Here is a 24,166-nt window from a genome sequence, read left to right on the forward strand (position 1 = left end):
TGTCCCAGAGACCAGGCTCCTCCCCCTAGAGCCAGCCCTTCACAGTGCTCACTAACCTGGCAGGATGGTAAGGGTAGCTGCTAGGTTCACTGGACTGGGGTGTGAGTGAGGATGTAGATTGCTATGTTACCTGTTTGGATCCTGGGCTACAGAACCACAGAATCTGAAGCTTAATGGTTTAACTCTTGAAGGCCATTTGGAGTCTCTGATGGGGCAGGTGTGTCAGCAAACGATACTGGAGCCTATCTTGGAGCCCAAAGATGAGCTTCTGCCCTGGTTACAGGCTATACTGTTATGTGACCTGTTGGCCTCTGGCTGAAACAGCCATGTTATTTCTGTCTCAGGACAACATAGATGTCCAGGGCAGTGCATAGGCCCTGAATGTCAAGTTGAAAGCAGAAGTGATCATTACTTTGGACTTTGTGTATGGCCTTTCCAAGACCCAGACCAAGTAGACTTACATTTATTCTCTGCCTTCCTTCAGACTCCCAAGAGCTCTTCAGGCCCACCAGGGTGGCACAAAATCTTAATTCCCGAGTTCCCTCCAGAAAAATTCTAGATGGAAGAAAAAGTTGGCCTTTTGGAGTATAGAGAGAGAACAGGTTGTCGGGGAAAGGGAAGGTTTCATGGAGGAAGAGATGGAGGGTTGGTTAGGGTAGAGATGGATGTGGGAAGGCCATTCCCGGGGAAAGGAACAGTAAAGAATGTTTTCTGAATGCAACTGTGTATCCAGGTATCCCCTCCTGAAGAAATGCCCCATCAGTATTTAGAAGCACGAGGGAAGCAGCAGAAGTCCTGCCTCGGCCTAGATGACCCTGTCAGCTTATATCGCCTCCAGCAATCTTCGTCAAGCCCAGGGCTGCTCAGGCTCACAGGACAACCCTCCTTAGGGCAGGCTAATCCTGTCCACCAAACCACTCCTTTGGAGGCCCTGTGCTCTCTCCCTCTTCCCTACAAGTGTAGCTGGAGCTCAGGCTCCCAAAGATACAAATGGATGCAGATCCTATACCCCAAAAGTAATCAGGATTTGGAAGACCAAGAAAGGCATCAGAGAACAATGGACTAAGTGCCACTTTTCCCAGGAAGGCCTCCTGCTGCAGTTCAATCAAAGTCTGCTTTTTCCTTGCACCATGCTTCTGGTATCCACCTCCCTATTCATTGACCACCAGGTAGCCTAACCCACTTACCCAATAATGACAGCTAGAACTAAGGAGACTTTAGTCTCTCTCCTAGATAAAGTAATTTTGGTAGGCAGTACTTTTAACTTAGGGTAACATCTTTGGTCTCATTGCAGGGGGATTCATTCAGAAATATTTATGTAATGTCCTATACTCTAGAGAAAATGATGTCCCCTCAAATGAAGTCTAATCTCTTCCTACCCTTCTAGGAAGAGGGGTCTGGGAGAATTCTGTGACCCATGAATTCCTTCCCACCACTCCCAGAAGCTGAGACATCTTCCAATCCTCCATCTCAGAATCCATCATGTGAGAAGCTATTAAGTAACAGTTATGACTCAGCACCAAACTCTTCCCTTCTCCCCGCTGGCTAGATGAAAGGCAATCAAGCAGGAATCTCCTCCTCTATGAATGGCTACATCCTCACCACAGACTGAGTCATGGCCACACCCTACATGGATGGAAAATTACCATGATAGGGAAGGAAAAAGTTAAGCTCCCAGGGTTTTTGAGTTCTCAATCCAGAAAGCAGAGTCATCTACCCTCCACCTGGAACTAATTGAGGAAAATATTTCTTTTCCTGTCCCTGGCCCTAGCCCTATATAAGCATGCCCAGGTCTAAATGAAGTAGGGCTGCTTGAGCCCAGGACTCTCTATGAAAGGTAGGTCACAGCGTGCAGTATTTGCAATAGCCTTGGCCTCTGGCGTTCAGACACCTCAGATTCAGGGTCCTGTTGCTTTTACATGGAAAACTATAAAATAGGGTTCAGTAAATCCTCACTTATAATGTCATCGGTAGCTTTCTATGACTAAGTGAAACAGCATGCAACTAGGTCAATTTTACTGAAGGGTAATTGTTCCTATAGCATCTCATTGTTATAAAGACTTGTTACTTGAGGACCTGCTGTATTTAACTTTACAATTTTTTTGGCATAAAAGACAGACTGTCATCATGCATATATTCTAAAAAAAGTGACACCCATGAGATTAGCTCAGGTATTTGTGTTTTTCTGGTAATAGACCCCATGTTCATTACTTTTTTCCATTGTTTACTAGTACGTACTATGTCATCTGCCACTGATAAAGAAAAATTGTAAGAAATGCTTACAACTGAGGAATATCTATTGACAATTTCTGAAAATAGAGCAAAAAAATGTTACACCATTTGAATAGTCAAGCACCTAGGTTCAGTTGCTGGAAAACCAGTGAGAGCAGTTTGAGAACCTGAGGGGATGTGAAAGAATGATTAAGAGGTCAGGTCCTTGAGTAGGGCAGATCTGGTTAAAAACCCAGCATTGCCCTTAACTAAGCTGTATGACCTTAAACACATTAAAATCTTGAGAGAAAACTATCTTCCACCTTTTATTGTCAAGATGAAATGAAACATTTGTAAAATTTGAAAGGCTATCTAGTATACAACCAGAACAGCAGTTCTGGAGTCAGTTATTCGCTAGCTGTGGAACATGGACAAATCACTTATCTTCTGTGCCTCTATTTTCTCATCTACAAAATGGGAATAATGGCACCTCCTATAATATAGGCTTATTGTGAGAACTGTATCAATCAATAGATGTAGAGCACTTACAACAATGCCAAACACACAGTAAGCCAAAGTGTTAGCAAATTATTAAATTGCTTAGCATAATGTGTAGCACCTACCAAGTAAAAATTAAAGATATTACCTATCCCTGATACTGTAAGATAAGCTGCAGGAGTCTTTCCAGGAGGCAGGAACATCAATTAGGGTGGGTTCCCTGATGGGGTCATTTACTTAGTGAAGAGGATTTCAGCTAGATCTTAAACCTGAATGGGAAGAGCGCCTTAAGAGACCTGTAAAGTCAGAATATAGTAGTCTTGAACAAGAACAGGTAAAGAATTTAAAGAAACAGCTCCTAGGGCGATGGACCTTAAGAATGGTACTTCCAAGTGAAGGCATGTCAGGAACTGCAAAGCAGGTAAGGAAGCCAGGCAAAGAAGGTTATCTCCAAAGTAGGGTGAAGGTAATGAAAGAAAATAGCTGATCTAGCACAGGATTTGTAAGTCAAGAAGATATAACAATAAAAGACCTATATAGGCAGACCTTGTTTTTTTTAAAATTGAATTTATTGGGAGGCAGACTTCATTTTATTGTATTTTGCTTTATTGCACCTCACAGACGTTGCGTGTTTGTTTGTTTTTTAACAAACTGAAGGCAATATTCTCCATCAGCAAAAAGATTACAACTTGCTTCACTGAGATACTTGCTTTGCTGCAGTGGTCTGAAATGGAACCTGTTGTATCTCCAAGGTGTGCCTGTAACTTGAAAAGCCAGGCTTGTTTAAATGCTTAAAAAAATTTTTTTTTTCTGTGCTTCTGTTCCTGTTTTCTTCATTAACATTTCAAACTATTTGGCAATGTCCAACCTGTCTCGTAAAACTAACTTAGGGTTTTAGGTATTGTATATGGAGTACAACCTGAAAGGCCAGCAGAGGTTGGCAGTGGAAATTTCAAAAGGTAGATAGATTTCATTGAAGCAATTAGTCTAGAAACACCTGTCTTCCCTCACCTTGCTGGCTGGCCCTGGAGAATCTGGATTTTGTTACTTTCTGAGAGGCTGCATTTCCTTAGGCTCTTTTTATAGATTTCCAGTAGAGACAAACTCAACTTCCTGTACCTGCCAGTTCTCCCCCCACCTCCCTATCCCAAAGAAATAGCTGGGAAGAGGAAGTAAGGGCCCAGCCCCTGAGATACAGAGCGAGGAAGAATGGATAGGTTTTTGTGAAGAAAGCAGAGGTCCTAATGTGATCTAATTTCCACAGGCAGGAAATCTGAGCTGATTTGCCTCAATGGTCCTTTTAAATCTTGAGAAACAGTTCATCAGTGGTATTGGATTCTATGTCCGTCTCAGTTTGTGTCATCTGCCTAACTGCTAATTTCCCTTCTTTATCTAATCCACTGATTAAAATGTAGACAGATCTGTAGAACACTACACTAGATGGACTCAGCTTTGACCCCTCTCAACTGAAATAGTCCCAACCCTCATGATACTCCACTCTCCCCAACCCTACCCCCTTTTGGGGGCTTGGGGTAGGTGCTGGTCCAAGGCCAGGCAGACCACAGTGATCATATCCAGTCCACAGCACCTTCCATTTTATTGTTTTATTTACAAACAGGGTAAATTCAACTGGGAAAATCAGGAATAGGGGATCAGTCTGGTCCATCCAAATGTGGGGTGGTTCCTGGGTCAATCTCCACCATGAAGGCTGCCTCTTCTATCCTTTTCCTGCCCCTTGGTAATGGCCCCTTGATTTTTCAGGGCAGCCTTGCCTGCTCCTCCTGAGTCCTTTAATAAGGGCATATCGATCCTGGGGGAACAGGGGTGGTACGAGGGCTGGGGCCCCCTCAGTTTGTGTAAACCTGAGTTCCGATCACACGCATGATTTCCTTCTGTATCTTGGGGTCCTGAGTATTAATGTTGGCATCGCCCACCTGACCATCCTCATATCTGCCAAAGATAGGGCAAGTGTGAGCATAAGAGGGAGAATAATACCGGAAAAAAATGTCAACCAGTGGAACTGTATTTGGAGGTGGGCTGTCCCATCCCAGAAGTAAAAACCCTTTTTTTGTTCCCCATAGAACGGAAGAGATTCAACTTATCTAGTTTCCTCTAAACAGACCCTGATCTATAGGCATTCCCAGCCTCCAAGGGGAAAGTCCCCGTGCCAGCTGCACTCACGTAGCCAGGGGCAGGTCTCGGGTAACAGAAACAGACTCTCTAGTTTTCATACACCAGCACTCCCCCACCCTCAGTCCTCAGAGTAATTCCCAAGGTACCCTCCTAGACTTACACAAAGAAGAACCGTGTGCAGACATGGTCGGACACAGGGCACACCCAGATGTTCCCATGCTTCTGGAGGTCTTTAGATGTAATCACTGAGAAGAAGGGACCAGAGGTTACAACTATAATGCTTAGGTCAGAGTCCAGGCAGAGGAGGAAAGACGTGTTGTTTCAACATCACCCGTGGCTGGATATTGTGTCGTAGATGCACCAAAAAGAAACATTGGGGACCCAGAAAAACAGGAATTGGGTGAGCCACCTACCTTCACAAAGTGCTATACAGTTTAGATTCCGACTCTGCAGGAACCTTGACTGAATGGATCGGGTCTGGAAGAGAAAGCAAGCAGAGCCAGGTAGACTACTATAATTTTCCCTATAGAGCCTGGTTAGCTGGTGATGGGTAGGGATCAGGGATATCCTGGGTTCCCAGCCAGTAAAACAAACACACACACACACACACACACATGGATCAGGGATATCCTGGGTTCCCAGCCAGTAACACACACACAGCGATCAGGGATATCCTGGGTTCCCAGCCAGTAACACACACACAGCAATCAGGGATATCCTGGAGTCCCAGCCAGTAAAAAAAAAAACAAAAACACACACACACACACACACACACACACACACACACACACACACCCCCCCCCCCCCAGTAACACTCTCTCTCTCTCTCTCTCTCACACACACACACACACACACACACACCCCAGTAACACTCTCTCTCTCTCTCTCTCTCACACACACACACACACACCACGCCCCCCTCCACCAGTCTCTCTCTCTCTCTCTCTCTCTCTCTTCCCAGCCAGTAACCCAGTATCTCTCTCTCTATCTCACTTTCCCATAACCAGTCTGAATGAGTTCACAGCTTCCATCTTTACATTTTCATGTCACTGCATTTTTTCATAAACTCAGTTCTGCTTTCATCATTATGACTGAGGCCACTTAAGACTCTGGAAGTGTGTTCATCTTAGAACATAGCTGATTCCTTCAGATGATCTTCAAACTACCTACCACCTCCACCACTGTTTGCCCATCCATTTCTGTAGCCAAAACTGATCCCAAGAAAAGGGTTCTGCCTCACTGGAGCAGGGCCAACACATAATACCTGGGGGATGGTATTCATCCTGTTATATCTCTGGACCAGCTCATCCTTGGAAGGCATCCTGTGCTGTCCTTTTCCCATTCCTGTCATGGAAGAACAAACCCAGTTCATTCATCCTTAATCAAACATTTACTCAAGTGCCTACTATGTGCCAGGCACTGAGCTAGACAACGGTCAATACAGCAGTGAATAAAACAAACAAGGTTATCTTTCCTCGCAAAATTTAGTCTGGTGGAGAGTACAGGCAAAGAGCAAGTAATTACAACACAGTATGTAACTTGTGATGGGGAGGATATAGAGCACTGTGTAAGCCAGGGGAGAGAAGGAACCTAACCTAGGGGTTTGAAGAAGGCTTCCTGGTGACAGCTAGGCTGAGAACTCTAGGATTTGAAAGACTTGGTTATATGAAGACAGGCAGTGTTCTGGGCATAGGTAACAGGATATAGAAGTCCTGGAGGAAAAAACTAGTATGGCTTGGTTTGCACGGAGCATACTCAATGGCAGAGGAGTGGCAAGAGATGATATCTAAGAGGTGAGCTAGGATCAGGTCAAGTAGGCCTTTGCAGGCTACAGGAAGGCAACGAGAGTTCATCCTGAGAACATCAGGGAATCAAGGAAGGGTTCCAAGGTAGGGGAATAACATGTGAAATGAGACAAGAATGAGGGGCCTAAGGGAGTGTGATGTCAACACTTCAGATCAAATGCCAAGCTGAGTGAAATGTGCAAAGATGCAAACACAGCAGGTCAGATATGCTCTAGTCTCAAAGTTACATAAAATACTGTAACCAGAGTCATTCAAGAGAAAAGGGAGAGAGCACAACAGGTGATAAATAATTTCCCACTGATAACCACAATGGCAAAAACCTTCAAGAATCCTGCTTCCTTTGGAAAGTCTTCCCCTACTTTTGGGGAGTGGTGCCAATTCTGTCCAGATTCCGCCCTATCTTAATCCTCCACCATCCTTACCCCCTAATGAATAGTCCTGTTTATAACATTTAGAGACTCATTCTGGATTTTTCTTATTTAGATACAAAACAGTGTTTGTGTGCCCCTACTCCCAACTCCTTTTGGCTTGTGATTAGGACGTCAGTCTCTATGCTCAGCTTTAGCACAGGCCTAGTCACATCACAGTCTTGTGCACATATGAGACAGAGAGGAAGATGGATGAGATGGGAAATGACGCTATTGTTACAGGCCAGAGGCAGGGCTTTTATTAACCATCCTGGAACTTTCTCTTATTACTAACTCTACTCTTCTTCAATCTTTGGTCTTTTTATATCCATTTTGTAGCTCTGGGGATGATAACCACTGGACTGATGTTCTTCCCTACACAGGCTGTCCATTCATCATGCACTCACACTGAAGTTCCATGACAGGTTTATGGCCTGAACAGAACTGAGGGCAATGGGAGCTTCAAGACTTGAACGGCTAATTTCTTCTTCTTACAGACACTTACTGACAATTCTACCTTCTCTTTTAGCCTGAACTAGATTTAGCTCTGCATCAAAACATGACCTTTTCAACCTGGGTATTTCAGTGCAAGACTCTTGAATGAAATTCTTTCAGATTCTAACCCCGAGGATAGGAAAGAACCATGTGATTTCTATGGCTGGTCTTAGAGATGGCCCTTACTTGTGCCATCCCAATCCTGTTGCACACTGTCCTATCCACACTGCCCCAGTAATCTTTGGTCAGTTTCCCAAAACCAGACCCTGAGAACATGATGGCTAGAATAATCCCTGGACATTGTGTGTCTGGAGTATATACTTATTCCAAGTCTCTAAACAAATGGAGTTTACCACCACCTTTCTCATTGGCCCTCATTTTAACCTGCATAATATTCTGACCAAGTCATTGGAGGATCCACCAGTCAAAGGGATACTCTGCTAGTCAAAGGGATGCTCTCTACACCACTCCCAGAGGGCACCCAACGCCACAAGGCTACCTTGAGGAAGAAGAGAGAACAGCAGAGCAGATTATGGTAGAAGGAAACATACAAGAAGATAAAGTTGACCAAATGCTGGAGTAACCACAGTAAGTTAAGACAGTTGCACAGATTCTACCTACTGTCACAGAGACTCAAGTACCTATGGGGTATTTAAGTCAGTCCAATACAAGTAAGGACATTGCCCTAAAAGTTAGGAGATCTGGATTCCGGTCTTAGCTCTGCTACTCACAGCTGTGTGACCCCAAAGTCATTTAACTTCTCTAGGTTTCAGCTTTCTTATCTATGTAGTACAGGATTGGATGAGATGATCTATAACCCTAATAAAATCCATTGGAGAAGAATGGTATCATAACATGATGTTTTTAAGTAATCAGTAAAGTGATGAAGAAAAATAAGAAGTCAGTAGAGATTCCTGGCTCCATCTGATAATTAATGGTATTTAGGCACTTAGTGGTAAACAAAGACCAATGAGGAGACAACAGGGAGAAAATAAACAAGAAGAAAGAATCTTGTGGGCACTGAGAACTGGGAGAATTTCACTATTTGGAAAATAATAAGCTTAATTAGAGGCAAGGTCAGGCAGGGACAAAGACAAAAATTGAGGACTCTAGACAAAGAAGCCAAAAAGGCTACAACAACCCCACTCCACTTTAGACCCAGGCACACACAATGAGATCCATGTACCCATTTACTCAACATTTATTGGGCACTTACCCTGTTTTGATTAATCCTAACATTTGGTTCATGCACATTGTCGGTTATTTAATAGGACAAAGAATACCTAAGAACTGAAACATTTACTGGTGACTTACATTTAACTACATGCTCTTACCCTATCCCAACTATCTGCCTCCCTTTGAAGGTAACCACCATCCTGAAATTTCTTTAGTTTTATCTCACACAAACACCCACCTAAATAATGTTTGTTTCCTTTTGAACAATATAAAAAAGGCAGTGCATACTAGGGTTTGCCTTTTTCAAAAAAGAGTTCATATATTTTTAGAGAGAGGGGAAGGGACGGAGAAAGAGGGAGAGAAACATCGATGCAAGAGAGAAATGTCAATAGGTTGCCTCTTGTATGCACCCCAACCAGGGACTGAACATGCAATGCAGGAATGTGCCCTGATTGGAAACTGAACGGGAGACCTTTCAATCTGTGGGACAATAACCAACAAACTGAGCCACATCAGTCATGCTGAGGCTTGCCTTTTTTTACTAAGGTTTTTCCATGTTGTTGAACGCCACTGTTCATTCATTTTCATCACTGAATAATAATCGTGAGGATGCATTAAAATTTATTTACCCGTTTTCCTGATGATGAGCACTTGACTTGTTTCCAAGATGTGCTGTTACAGTAACAGTATTCTTTGAATATTTGTGTACACACCTTTGTTTGCACATATGCAGGAATGAAAATGCTGGGTCACTGGGATAAAATTTCTCAGCTTTAACATGAAGTGGTTGTACCAATTTATACGCACATAAGCAATAAGAGATCATGATCTACAACCTCTGGAACAATCAGATATATTATCAGATTTCTTAATTTTTGCTAATCCATATGGGTGCTAAAATAAGTCATTTTGGTCTTGATATTACTTCCTTGATTAATAGTGGTTGAGCATTTCTTCAGTGACATGTCTCTGCATGTCACCTGCCTAGTTTTATTGATTTTTTTTTTCTTACTGATTTGTAAGAGTTTTTAAAATGTATTTTTATTACTAATCTTTTGTGGTTTTATGTGTTGCAAATGTCTTCCCTGTTTTGTAGCTTGTTTTTCACTTTAAGATGTCTTCTGATAAACAGAATTTTTTAGTTTTAATACAGTCAAATATACCAATCTTTTATACTTGTAATTCCATCTTTTTCTATTCTCTGGATGATTTTGTATAAAATTGTGTCAAAATCTGTTCCTTGAAAGTCTGGTTTAAAACTGACTTGAAAGCTATCTGAGCTAGGTGAGTTTTTTGGGTTTTTGTGTGTGTGTGTGTGTGTGTGTGTCAGGGGGCTGTGTCTATAAAATTTTAACTACTATTTCAATGCCTTTTATAGTTTTAGAGCTATTTAGGCTTTCTATTTCTTCTTGAATCAGTTTTTAGTTATATTTTTCTAGGAATTTATCCATTCTGTCAAAGTCTTCAAAGTATTGGCATAAAGTTGACAAAATTTTCCCATTAACTTTTTAAATTGTTATATCTGTAATTATGTTCCCTTTTTCATTCATCTGATGGTGCTCTTTTTCTTCTTAATCAGTCTACCCAGCTTTATGGGGTTTTTTGGTTTGTTTTTAGTTCTTTAAAAGAATCAACTTCTAAAAATTATTTTATTTTTAAAAAAAAAAATGTTACTTATTTTTAGAAAGAGGGGAAGGGAAGGGAGGGAGGAAGAGAAGAGAGAAACATCAATTGCCGCTCATGCTCCCAACTGGGGACCTGGCTTGCAACCCAGGCATGTGCCCTGACTGGGAATTGCAGCAACAACCCTTTGATTCACAGGTCAGCACTCAATCCACCAAGCCACACCAGCCAAGGATCAACTTCTTTTTTAAAAAATATGCTATTTATTTACTTTTAAAGAGAGGAGAAAGGAGGGAGAAAGAGAAGGAGAGAAACATCAGTGTCTGGAAGATACATCAATTAGTTGCTTCTCACATACTCCCTACTGGGGATATGGCCCACAATCCACACATGTGCCCTGACTAGGAATCGAACTAGCAACTTTTTGGATTGTAGGCAAGTGCTCAATCCACTGAGCCACACTAGCTAGGGCAAGAATCAACTTTTTTGGCTTTTGGGTTCTATCAATTCTATCTTTTTTTATTTGGTTGACTTTGGTTCTTATTGAAATTTTCTCTTCTACTTTGGTTCATTCTGTTGTTAGAGATGTTTCTAGTTCTGAGACTCTGAACCTAAGTTTTCTAATCTTTATAACAGTTATAATTACTGGAGGATATGAAATAATCTATAAAAACTCTAGCACTGTCCCCTTCATGTGGGAGACATGCAACTAAATGATGGTTCTCCTTTGTATACAGAGACTAGAAAAAGAACAAAAGAATACAGAAAAGGAATTAAGACATGAACCTGGAACACTGCGAGAATTCTAAGTCAGAATCATTTTCTGAGCAGGACAAAGCTGGACTTATCTCCTGAGTAGAATCTGGAACTCATTCATGCCTTATCTTGGGAATAAAGTGCTTTTTCTTGCATTCAATATGACTACTATCATAGTATATAATTAAACATGGTTTAAAAGATGGTTGACAGAGAGAAGAACAATGTGTTCAGAAATGTAAGCCAATGGAAAAGGACTCAAACTTTCAAGTGTATTCACATATAAACCTCTCATGCACATGTGCACACACACAATTTATAATGATGGGCTATTCCCAATACCAAAAATGTGGTCCACAAAAATCCTAGTTTCATTTTCCAGCTATTCCCTAACCAACTCCCAGGGCCAAGACTCTGTAATAGAACCATTCCCATGGAAAAAAGGGATTACCTAAGAGAAAGGAAGATAAATGGCCTCACCTTGTGAAGAATCCAAATTTCTAATGAAAAAAAAGTTGAGAAAGACAGACTATATCCACAATTGGGGAAAGAGCTGACATAGACCTAGTATCCATGATGGAGGAGGAGGAGAGAGCACAGATCATGTATTCACAAACTGGATGCAATATAAATAAAGTCAGGATGGCCAGAGAGTATTTCTTACCTGAGTATCCAAAGGAAATACTGGAGATGGGGCTCAGGTAGATGCCTTTGCCATAGGCTGCTCCATGCAGCTTGCAGGGAAACACCAGGATGAGCAATATGAGCCTGGGCCCTCCCATGGCTGTGTATTAGGTAGCCACAAGGCTTATCTAGTCCCCTGTCCCTCCCTTATCTCTCTCATTCAGATAACTCTAGGCATCTACTACTAAAAAGCTGAATGGCTGAAAAATGGATGCAGATTAACCCCTTTGTCTATGGAATACTAGATATTGAAGCCCTGGGGAGTGAGGAATAGTAGATCCACTGAGTCAGTGCCTCAGAATCCACGGTCCTATCCCCAAGCTTTGGTAGGTACACAGGCAGATTTCAAAAAAACAAGGAATTATAGAACAGGTAGCCAGGAGGAAGGACAGTAACTGTTCCTTGGAATCTCACAGGGCAAACAAATAAGTCTCCTATATCAACTCTCTGAATGTATTTACAATACATGAGTCACATGTATTGTAAAGTTCTAATAGGTTAAAATTCATCTAGTGGCTGCAATTAGCAATTCATATGCCTGCCTACAGCTACATTCACTTTCCCAAAACCACCAAAAAGCAGAGTCTGGGGTAAAATATACAACAGCCACATTCATTCTATACATACAGTTCCTCCCTAGGGAAGTCACATGGCAGGCTAGATTTGAACATGCTCAGGCAAAAACAGCTGGATACTCTAGAGTAGATTTCCCCAAAACTGAGTGGGGCAGAAAGGGGATGCAGAGAAAGAAAAAAGGATCACAGCCTCACCTGCAGTTTTGTGTAGGATGCATTCACCAGCCCATTGCGCAGGATCGAATGCCAATTCTCAATGTGGGACCCACTGTAAGGCAGGATAGAACATGTGTCCCTTTATGGTGTGATGTTCCCAAAAGCACTTCCAAGGTTGCCATTCCCACCCATTCTCACCCACACAGGACATGAGGATGGATACATATACCTGGTGACGGACATGCACATGGACACAGTCACAGGCATGCAAGATGTGTGTGTGTTGCTAACTCCTATATTTTAATTTCCAGTCCCATTCTCTCTTCTGTGCTTTAGCAGGTCCCATCCTAAATTCTCAGCTACTGATTCACTATTCTCATTGGCCTATTTTCCTATATTTCAAATTAAAATTCTCAAACTCAATAAACTTATCACTGAATCCATATACAGATTCCAGTCCTGAATTCATGTCTACTTTGAGAAGGGTGTACCACCACTCCCTTTGCATCACCTTTAATATGGCTCGCTCTCTCTCTCGCCTCCTCAACTGAGGAATTTCCTCAAAGTAACTTTCAGATCTAATCCCTCCAGTCTGTGTCTTCAGCTATCTTTTTATGTGTAAATGCCATTTCTCCTCAACTGAGAGTAAAGACCACATCATATGTATCTTTTTTTTAATTCTCACCTGAGCACATTTTTTTCATTGCTTTTTTGAGAGAAAGGAAGAGAAACAATGATGAAAGCAAGAGAAAAACATCTATCTGTTGCCTTCCACACGTGCCTGGACCAGGGATCATATGCACCTGGGCTGGGGTTCAAACCTGCAATCCTCCAGCTATGGGACAAACTCATATGTATCTTTTTATCCTCTACAGCACCTACCACAACAGCACTCAATAACTAACTGCTGACTGATTGGTTGATGGACATAGGCAACACAAACTCATTCATCTCTAGTGAACTTGCTCGCCCGTCACGCTACATTATTTGTTGTCCCCCATCCCCATCTCCACACTCCTCACTGGAAGGCAAAAGTGCTGCCATAGAGCTTCTTGGCGGTCCGGAACCGTGCCTCCTTGGCAGGAGGGCTGCTCAGCAGGAGGAACTGGTGTGAGGTGTGCATGAACTTCAGCTGCTGCCCAGGGTGGGGTGGGGTCAGAAAAACAGAGCAGAAATGGAGATCAGGGAGGGAAGGGTTGGGGATAAGGAGCAAATTAGGTTTGCAATGACCCCAAATAAGGGAAATATGCTTAGGCCCAAAGACTACTATTGATGGACAGAGGCAACCAGGCAAGTCTACCAATGTGGTGGGCTGGTTTGGAGGCCCTCTCTGCCTCTCATCAGAAATTTAGAAATTAGAGGGAGAAAGATCACTTACCCTGCTGAGAGGTAGTTTGACGATGTGTGACCTGTTGCTAGAGATGATCCTAGGACAAAACAGAAAAAAAGGAAAAGGACAGAATCAGTGTGTAGTTAGACCAACCTGAACAAAGTGGCTGCCTTGCTGTGCGCCTGGGAGAACAAGCAAGAATTCCAGAGCTGTCTGAATTCTGTGAAATATCCAGGTCACTATCTGAATATTCCCTTGGGTAGTAATGTTTGTATATTAAAATGTAAAAGGGAAGCTAGTTACTGATAATTAGATAATGGATGAAAAAAAGAGAAGGGTGGAAGGGGAGCTGCTGCATCTAGGAAAAGAAAAGAACAAAATGAAGAGCACAAGAGGTCAGCTAAAAAAATCAGAAAGGAGGGTCTGTATTATGGTGGTGACTTATCCTTGAGATTAGAAACTTAGAACTAGACTCAGGAGCTGTCCCACCTGAGCTCAGAGGAAGCCTGATGGCTCTTAAGAGATGGCAAAGAGTGGGTGGGAAGTTACTGCTTGGGCTGGAGAAACAGAAGAAACTAGAACAAACTTCCTGAGGATTCAGAGGTAGACTGGGTTGTATGTAGACTGAACTCAGAGCACAGGAGAGAAACAAAGGCATAAAACACTGAAGCCTCAGCAAAGGAGCATTATCTCCAATAGTGGATGATTTCGGTTTTTTATGCTTTCACCCATGTACTTTTGATGCCACCCTCATGCCTCAAGGATCTATGCCTGCTCACTCCTCATGCTAAAAGGGAGCATGCTGCACTGAGAAAGTACTGCTGTCAAAAGCAGACTAAGAAGAAAGGGAAAAGCTATGTCAAGAAAACAGAACAGAAGCCCCGGCTGGTGTGGCTCAGTGGGCTGGGCGTAGTCCTGGAAACCATAAGGTCGCTGGTTCCATTCCCCGTCAGGGCACATGCCTGGGTCGCAGGCCAGGTCCCTGGTTGAGGGTGAGCGAGAAGCAACTCATCGATGTTTCTCCCGCACATCAGTGTTTCTCTCCCTCTGTTTCTCCCTCCCTTCTCTCTCTAAAAAAGAAAAGAAAATAAAAAAGAAAAGGAAAGGAAAAAAAACAGAACAGAAACCCAGATCGGGGAGGGAGGGTGGAGATTGAGGGCAGTAGAGAATAGTCAGAATCTTTGCTAGAAGGGAAAAATAGTGCCTTCCAGGCTCTGGACAGTCTACCTCAATAGGGTGGACTTCGAGACAAGGACAGGGAGTAGAAGGGGGAGATAACACCTCTCTGGATGCACAGAAACTTATTTGAAATGAAAGTGTTTAATTCCTACATGAAAGAGGCACTCAAAAACCTGTAGGAAAATAAGAAACCCCTATAGAGAAGTTGAGACATCTCAGAATTTGTGGGCTCTCTGTAGGACCTAAGTTCTCGGATGTGTCAATGATAACCCCAAGACAAAGCAGCCGCGACATATACAAGCCCAGGAAAGAAGAAAAAAGCTGAAACTGTCTCTAAGAGAAGGTGCAGGCTCTATGTCTAATACCGTGACCCTGCTCCACTCTGGGAAAAATAACCATTCTATCCATACCACTGCAGGAGAGGATGGGCCAAGGGATCCAGCTTGTCCATCTGCTTCTTGATTTCCAGATAGGAGCCCTGTAAGACAACGGCCATATGTTTAACTTCCAGGAGTAGTGGGAACCCTCCCACTTTCCACAGACTGACTATCAGGGCCCAGGGCAAAGTAGGCATTCACGGCCACACAAAGGCAAGAGGAGATGGGGTTTCCACCCACAAGGAGCCTGGTCAGACTGGGAAAATTCATAAATAAATATGAAAATGACTGAAGATGCTTACAAAACAACATGCAGGTGGGTCTCCCTCATTTTATGCAATTCTTACAGCCTTACAAAGTTGATTATAAATCAAAACATAAATAAAATCAATGTCCAAAACGAATAAGCTAAGGAATCCTGTGGTAAAACTTTACATAAAGCAGAGTCCTTCTGACAAGTAAATCATCCCTCCTTGGTGTCTCTTACTTGCTAATCTGAATTGCAATATATAGGATTTGCTGAGAAGAGGCCCACCTGTAAATGAGCACAAATGAATGTCTATTCATGCAGAGACTGCAGACGAGGGGTGGGGAAGTCTGGTGAGGAACAGCCTTGAGTCAAAGGATGGTCACTGCTCCATGTGGCTGCCCCACCCCTAGAAGGATAGAAGATGCAGGCTCCTGGGTCTAGTTCCTTACCTCCAAGCCCCCCTCCTCAGCCTCCCAACCCTGGGCAGAGGTCTTTACCTCACTTCTCTAATTCTCTAAGAACTATGGGGCAAACATTAAATATGAACAACTCGTTAAGGAACTAGCAGCAAACGTAAAGGTTGAGAGAGAGGAGTAACAAGTGCTAACAAAACAGAACAGGAGGGAAGACTAAAGAAAACACAGTAAGGAATCTGAGTAGCATCTCTAAATATTCACTCCACTCCCACAAATTCCAAACATTTCAGACTACAACGTTTGAGTGGGACAGGTGAAGGGCAGAGTACCTGGGTCATCTCCCGGATGGACATTACACTATCCAGAGCTTTCTGAAGTCGCTCATAATTCTTCTTCTGTGGGGAATCAATGGAAAGAGAAGAACCAGATGAAGAAAAACAGAGAAGAGTTATGATGTGATGAAAATGGGGACCAGATATACAAAAAAAAGTCTAGGCCCCCGGGAAATGGTGTAGTATGTCATGGAAAGAAAATAAATTTAATGTCAGGCAATTCTGGAATCAAGTGCTACTTCTCTTTTATGAGCTGAGAGTAATAGGGTAAGTTACTTAACCTCTTAGAACCCCAGTATCCTTATGAATAAATGAAGACAAAAATTCCCACTACCCTAATATAGATGTTTTGAAATAACATATATAAAGAACCTGGTATAGTAGGTGATACATAGCAATGAATAATAGTCAGGCACTGTAATGGTTAATTGTGTCAATTTGACGGGTCCACAGAGTGTCCAAACATTTGGTCAAATGTTGCTTTGGGGTGTGTCCGTGAGGGGGTTTCCAGATGAGATTAACCCTTAAATCACAAGACTGTGTAAAGCACACTGCCCCCTCTAATTCATGTGGGCCTCATCCAATCAGTCAAACGCCTGAATAGAACAAAAAGGCCAAGTAAAAGGCGCCTGCTGCCTGACTTCCTAAAGCTGGGACATTGGTCTTTTCTTGTCTTTCAACTTGGATCTGTAGACTGTTGGCTTTTGGACTGGAACTTAAACAACTGGCTCTCCTGAGTATCCAGTTTGCTGACTGCTGACCCTGGGACTTCTTAACCTTCATTATTATATGAGCCAATTCCTTATAATAATCTCCAGTTGGTTGTTTCTGTGGAGAATGCTAACTAATGCAGTACTTTACATATATTATCCTTCATTTTTATAACAGTCCACAAAGTAGCTATTACCCTCTTGTACAGACAAGGAAATTGACATTCATTAAGGTTAACTGACTTGTCTAACACCATTCAGAACTAGGGAACAGCAGAGTCTCAAGTGGAATCTGGGGTCTATATTCTTCCCTTTCATGGCATAATAAATATTAATTCTTCTCCCCTTCAGACAATCGGAAGTTATTTATTCACTAAAACAGCTAAAGCTCAGGGTTCAAGAGTTCCTGGGAAATAATTGTTTCATTTCTTCTGATTCTTATTCCAAGATGCTGTTTAACTAGAATGACAGCCCATAGTCTCCCAGCCTTCTACTATTTCTGTTCCTTAGACCTAACTTTATTCCCAAGCAATTATACCTTAGGGTTAAAGGCCAGAGTCTTGGGGTCAGTGGGGTCCACCACAGAGGGATAAGGCTCAAAGATGATGCTCTTTCTAGGGGACTCCAAAGCTGCCCTACACATGGCCACCAGCAGATCCACCACCTTAGGGGAAAGGAGAAAGGGTTCAGCAGAAGCTAAATGATCTTTTAAAATCCTCACCCAAGGACATTTTCTCATTGCTTTTTAGAGAGAGGAAAGGAGAGAGAGAAACCATGTGAGGGAGAAGCATCGACTGGTTGCCTCTCACCTGCATGGACCAGGGATTGTTTTGTGTGTGTGGATTAGAGATCATACATGCCCGGACTAGGGAATGCAACTTGCAACCTAGGTATGTGCCTTGACTGGAATCAAACCTGCAATCTTTTGGTTTCGGGGCACACGCCAACCGAGCCACACTGCCAGAGTGCTAAATGATTTCTCAGTGCTGGAAGTCATATAGTATCCAGGACAGGTCTACCTTTTGGAGTCTCAGCATTTCTCTCTGCTCTTGGTTTTAAAGTAAGTATGCTTATGGTTTTTCATTTGAAAATATAAACTCACTATAAAAATTCAAGTAACAATGATTTAAAAACTGCTTAAAGAAAAGATAAAATTCATCCCCCTGCCCCCAAACAAATCTCATTCCTTACAGGTAAGCTGCTAAATTTGATGTATATCCTTCCAGATATTTTTTCTAGGGAAATACTTATTTTATTAGATAGGCAACTTTAAAAAAAAGAATTGTACCACACATACTGTTTTTTTTTAATGTTATAATTTTTTTGTTTTAAAAAAAGATTTTATTTAGTTTCAGAGAGAGGGGAAGTGAGGAAGAAAGAGAGAGAGAGAAACATTGATGTGAGAGAAAAACATTGATGGGTTGCCTCTCTCACGTGCCCTGACTGGGGAACGAATTCATAACCCAGGAATGTACTCTGACCCGGAGACCTTTCATTTTGTGGGATAATGCCCAACCAACCGAGCCACACCAGTCAGGGCTTATATGTTATAATTTTCTATCCATAAATAATAGCTGTATAGTATTTCCACTGTAAGGACATACCATAGTTTAACTGGAAACCCTACAGATACAGGGATTTGGTTTTTTTACTATTACAAATAATACTATTTTGAACATCCTTACATGTGAAAGCTTTTCTGGAGGTTAAGTTCCAAGGAATGAAACTGCTAGGTTCCCCAGTCTTTCTTGATCCCAGTTACCCAGGAGCTTTCCCCCTCCCATACCTCTGCTCCAGTGGCCACCTCTTCTGCAGCTCCAGACATGACACCCAGTGTGTAGAAGGAGAAAACGCACAGTTCACGAGTGCAGACGGCTGGCTGAATGGACACATAAAACACGCGTCGTGGTAGGGGAGGTGCAGTAAAAAGGTGCTGTAGGGAGGGAGGGGCAATCCGGACCACAGATAACTCTAGAATGGGGTAGAAATCTGGGGCCCTTTATGTCAGGAGAAAACTGTAAGTAAGTGAAGTCCTAATTAAAATACCTTACTGATAAGTTTGAGAATTAATGCTGTCTCCTCTACGGAGACTTCCATGACCTCCCTAGGTAGTTATATGCTCTCCCTTCTGAGCATCACAACACTACTCCTATCTCTTCTAAATACTTATTGTGAAGTATCTGTCTACTTACCTAGATTTGGACTCCTTAAGGACCACATCATATCCAATTATCTTGGCCAATATCTGATCCCTATTTTTAAATGTTGGGTGGGGATTATATCTTCAAAAATATTCACATATCCTCATTCTTCCTAGCAGGACTGTTGATATTTGTTTGGGGAAAAAAACAATTATTTCTAGAATCTCAAAGAGTAAGGACAGAATTCTACCTTTACTATAGACCCAGGAAAAAAAGGAATAAAGGAGAGATGAGAAGTGAAGGGGCCATGGCTAAAGGTCAAAGGAAGAGGGTCACAGAACAAGGGCTCATACCTTGAGCATGGACCCATTCTGGAAGACGTGCTGCTCATCACACACCACACAGTACTCATTCAACGTTGGAATCCTCTGCTCTGCATACTTCATGATCTAGGGAAAGAAGAGATTCTATTCAGTCTTTTGGAGGTACATGCACAGATATGGGAACTAATTTGAGCTTCTTATCCAGGTACTCTCCTCCCTCTCAGTCCCGTGCCTACAACAGAATCTCTTCCTGGACCTGAACTTAGTTAAACTAATGGCCTGACTCTAGAGCTAGGACTACATGTTAAGAGTAAAAACAAGACCAGCCATGGTAGAAGACCTGGGTTAAGACTCTCCTCTTTCTTTTTCTTTAAAGATTTTATTTATTTATTTTTAGAGAGGGGAAGAGAGGAAGAATGAGAGGAAAAGAAACATTAATGTGTGGTTGCATTTTGCACACCCCCTGCTGAGGACCTGGCCTTCAACCCAGGCATGTGCCCTACACTGGGAATCAAACCAGCGACCCTTTAGTAAGCAGGCCAGTGCTCAATCTACTGAGCCACACCAGCCAGGGCTCCTCTTTACTTCTTATTGCCACAAATAATTTCAGACAAGTCAGTTAAACTAGGCCTTGGTTTCTTCATTTATAAAGTGAAACATTCACCTCTGGGACGGGTGAATGTTGAGTCCATGATGAGATGGTAGAGGGGCTTCAGAAGTCATTTCATCTACCTAGAATGATCGGCCTATCCACTGGTCCCAACCACAAATACAAGTTTGTGCTGGGAAGACAGAACAAATTGAGAGCTCATGCAGCAATATCCTAAAGTTTTTTTTTAAACTTTTTTTTAAAACATTGCCTTAACATGGCTTTTTTAACAAGGTACACTTTGTGTATAATCAAGTTGTCCCCATTTAACATTCTTTGGGGCTAGTTAAGGGACATGCAAGGGCTTTTAGTCATTCAGATTTACTGAATGCCTACTATGTACCCAGCTCAGTGAAAAATCTCCTTGATTATGCAGTAATATAAAAGATTGTCTTCTTAGACCCTATACTCCAACAGGGGAGGTCTGGTATGTATACAAGTTAATTACAATTCAATGCAACACATGGTACATGACACATAGGTGCCATATAAAACCAAAAGCATCATGATAGCTCAGCAAGAGGAGATGGAACTTCCAGCTAATTAATTAATATATATTTTGGAGTCATAGAGGTTTTTTTTGGAAAAGGTGACACTGAGCCTTGACTGCAACAGGCAGATATAGGGAGGAAATCCAGTGGAGGATCTGATAAGAACAAAGGTAAGAGGGATGCAAAAGGGAAACATGTCCAGGAACTAAAAAGGTTTAAAAAAGAAGAAATGACCAGTAGTGGCTGAGCAGTGAAGGAAGTCTGCAAGGAAAACTGAGGAGTATTTGAGCAAGAATGTTGGGGATCATAAGGAAATTAGTGTCAATTACTTTCCCATCTCAACACCAAGGCATTTAAAACTTGCAATGCATCATTTGGCACTTGATCACAAGTGATCTATAAACAGTCTTCCCAGTAATGCTGTAAGCTTCTTGAGGATGGGAACTATGCTTCTTTTCTCTTATCCACATAACACTTAGTATAGTTCTAGGATCAGAGCAACTCAGGAAATATTTAACTGACTGAGGAGCTAGGAGACATTAGGTGATCAAATGGGTCGGACAACATGGGAAAGGCTTTGGAATGAAACTTTGGACTTGACTTACCTGGACAAGGAATCCATATTCCAGAGTGGGGATGTTTTTGCAGTGACCACTGACCTGATAAAGAGTAAAAAGACAGACCTCATGAGCCTCCTAGGAAACTGGTGCCCAGAGAGACCTCACACATGCCCATCACAAAGTAGCTAAGCCCTAGTTCCAATCGGCATAATTCCGAAGCTACATAGACCTTTAGACATTTTGCCAAGGATTCTTGAAAAGAGCTCACCTATCCTCAACTTTCTTCAAAGAAGGTAGATTAGGTTAGTATAGGAGCTGATTATCAAGTCTTAACCATAACCTAATACAATCACCTGTGACATTTCATTGGGATGTCCAACCCAGGCTCTCTGCTTCATGGCCTATTATTAGAGGAGCTTGCCAAATAGTTATTTATTGTTTTTTTTTGAAAGAGAGAGAAAAACATTGATTTGCTGTTCCATATATTTATGCATTCATTGACTGATTTTTGTACATGCCCTGACTGGGGATTAAACCTTCAACCTTGGCATACTGGGATGATGCTATAAACAACTGAGCTATCTGGCCAGGAGACAAATAGTTCAGATATAAGTCTTCAGCTATTAACAAACGTATTCCATTCCACCTACTCATGGTACATGCCCAGGTTTGATTTATGATGCCTGGAAAACCATACTCCCGCCCCATTTTAATAAGCTATACTCTCACAATTCTACTCCCACCCTTCTAACACCCAAGTCAAACCCTCCCTAGATCATGTACCAAAGGAGAGGTCCGTGCTGGGGGAGGGAAGCCCACGTGCTGGGGGCACAGGAGACCTGCCTGGGGGCTGGGTGGGTAGCCAAACACCTCCACTTTGGGGTTCTTCATGGTGCAGGAGATGGAACGGTTCATCAGGCGCCCAACCCGAAGCTCTGGTACAGCAAGTTTGCCTTTTAGCATGGAATCCTGTATAACAGGGAAACTGGGAGACCTGGAGAGAGAGCAAAGAGAAGTGATGAAACTGGGGATTCAGTGTGAGCCCTGGAAGAGGTCAGTAGACAAGTGGGTCCTAGGTCAGGATGAGGGAAGTGACTGAAGCTAAAAAGAACATATGAGGAAAGTACTCTTGGATCTCAACACTGTTAAAACAAATAAGTAGACCACACATCTGAATTGATTTTTATGTCATTATCTGTGTTTTTCTGACTGGAACATGGAGGTTAGGCAGAGGCCAAACTTAGGTCATATATAGTACCTAGGCTAGGTATGGAATGATCCCCTGGAGAGGATGCCTGTTTCATTTACTCAATGTCTGTGTATTTATATACATATGATTAAGTGCTAAACACTGTATTAGGCAAGTAGTGTCATTCCAAAGAGTCTGATGTCTAACTGTCAACACTACCTAGGAAGCTACAAATCTGGATCTATATTTGCTTTTAAGACAATCAGAAAGCATAGGGGAGAGTGTGCATGTGTGCTTTCTTTATTAGATCATTGATTTATTATCTAGTTCTAGAAATAGAGCTCGATAATACAGTGGAACCTCAGTTCTCAAACTTAATTCGTTCCAGAAAACTGTTCAAAAAGCGCTTCGTTCAAAAACGGAATCTCCTTTGTCACCCAAGAGACACGTAACTGACCCCACAGGTATCAGCATGGAAGGTTTGTAGGGTAAAGAATCAAGACTGGAAGTTTTATTAGACAACCGAGACTTTTTTCCCCATGAACAACTTGGTCAAGAACTGAATTGTTTGAGAACTGCAACATTTGAGAACTGAGGTTTGACTACAAATCTCATGTATGCTTGCGTAAGAGCAAGAAGTTGGTGCCTGTCCTGTGACTCTTCCTCTTTAGGACAGGGAATACGGTGAGGGTTAAATAAAGGAAAGATAGAGAGATTAGCATACATTTATTTAAATATATACCATTAGTTAAGAATTGTGTTTTACATAAAGGACAGGTATAAATATTGGGGTCAGGAGTAGGATAAGGACACATGGTGACTGGGCCATGTGGGTACTTTTAGTAGTTAAAGGTACAGAATTTAGAGGATCCAAGGAGAGGACAGAATAAATAAATGTAGGTAATCAAGGAAGTGGAGTAGGGGCTTAGACAAGACTAAGTGATTAGAGAGGATCAGCCTCTGGAGGAGCACTTACTTAGGGATTGGTGAAAAGATGCTGAGGCCAGCTCGGAACTTCTTGATGGTACCAGTTGCCTTGAACCAACTGTGTCTCTTCTCCTGCTGGGACTTCAAGAAATCGTTGCTGAGATGTTTCCATTGTTGAGATGTGAACATACCCAGGATCCTAAATAATCAAAGAAAACAGGCTTAGGAAAGCTCAGACAGGGGAAAAGGTCAAGAAATAGGACCAAGAAAAGCAACTATTCTAAAATTCAGACCCAAGGACTACAAAGGTAGTTGTGGTGGGGGAATGTGTCTGAACGCCCCCCCGCATATGACCTTAGCACATGAAAATGTACTGTGCTAAAGTACCTATTTACCCTAGGACATTAACACCCACTTCCACTACCTAGTCTAATGGAATAAAAAAAAATTCTAAGCTTCTCTGCCTTCAGAGGGATATCTCAGAGGTGGGCCTTCAAAAGTTGCGAACCTTGGAATTTATTGCCGAGAATGACTACATACTGAGAGTGAAACAAAAGTAGTGGGATAGAGGTGAACGTCACCCTCCACCTTCTGATACATGAGAAGTACTGACATAGTTAGGCAAAAAATTACATCCCCAAATTTATGGTTTCCAACTAGAGGTGGGTCCTCAGCTAGTCTTGTTAATTCTTTCATTTGTACTCGGTCAGTTCTTTCTAGCATTACTCAAAACCGGCGATTTTCAACCAGTGTATCACAGCACACCAGTGTGC

At 42.2% G+C, this 24,166-nt stretch overlaps 1 protein-coding gene across 7 annotated transcripts in view; it reads right to left on the minus strand.

Annotated features, from left to right (window-relative positions):
- Nucleotides 1-4,302: 4,302 nt before the first annotated feature.
- PARP6 (poly(ADP-ribose) polymerase family member 6) overlaps nt 4,303-24,166 on the minus strand; it is a 30,094-nt gene continuing 10,230 nt past the window's right edge. For 2 of the 7 annotated variants that reach the window (XM_054562792.1, XM_054562736.1), the window contains exons 9-24: nt 23,443-23,592; nt 22,061-22,271; nt 21,323-21,376; nt 19,608-19,703; nt 18,900-18,992; nt 17,652-17,777; nt 16,401-16,466; nt 15,439-15,506; nt 13,898-13,946; nt 13,542-13,654; nt 12,559-12,631; nt 11,769-11,838; nt 6,107-6,186; nt 5,256-5,319; nt 5,003-5,087; nt 4,303-4,659 (exon numbers count right to left, since the gene is read on the minus strand). In XM_054562792.1, coding sequence (XP_054418767.1) covers nt 4,557-4,659; nt 5,003-5,087; nt 5,256-5,319; nt 6,107-6,186; nt 11,769-11,838; nt 12,559-12,631; nt 13,542-13,654; nt 13,898-13,946; nt 15,439-15,506; nt 16,401-16,466; nt 17,652-17,777; nt 18,900-18,992; nt 19,608-19,703; nt 21,323-21,376; nt 22,061-22,271; nt 23,443-23,592 — 1,501 coding nt within the window. In that variant the 3' untranslated portion in view covers nt 4,303-4,556. Of the gene's footprint in view, nt 4,660-5,002; nt 5,088-5,255; nt 5,320-6,106; nt 6,187-11,768; nt 11,839-12,558; nt 12,632-13,541; nt 13,655-13,897; nt 13,947-15,438; nt 15,507-16,400; nt 16,467-17,651; nt 17,778-18,899; nt 18,993-19,607; nt 19,704-21,322; nt 21,377-22,060; nt 22,272-23,442; nt 23,593-24,166 lie in introns of those variants that run through there. The other 5 variants (XM_054562979.1, XM_054562903.1, XM_054562844.1 and 2 more) reach the window with 5 other exon arrangements.

This window comes from Pteronotus mesoamericanus, unplaced genomic scaffold, assembly GCF_021234165.1.
Source record: "Pteronotus mesoamericanus isolate MK-2021 breed Mesoamerican mustached bat unplaced genomic scaffold, CSHL_Meso_final contig_100, whole genome shotgun sequence".
Lineage (NCBI taxonomy): Eukaryota > Metazoa > Chordata > Mammalia > Chiroptera > Mormoopidae > Pteronotus > Pteronotus mesoamericanus.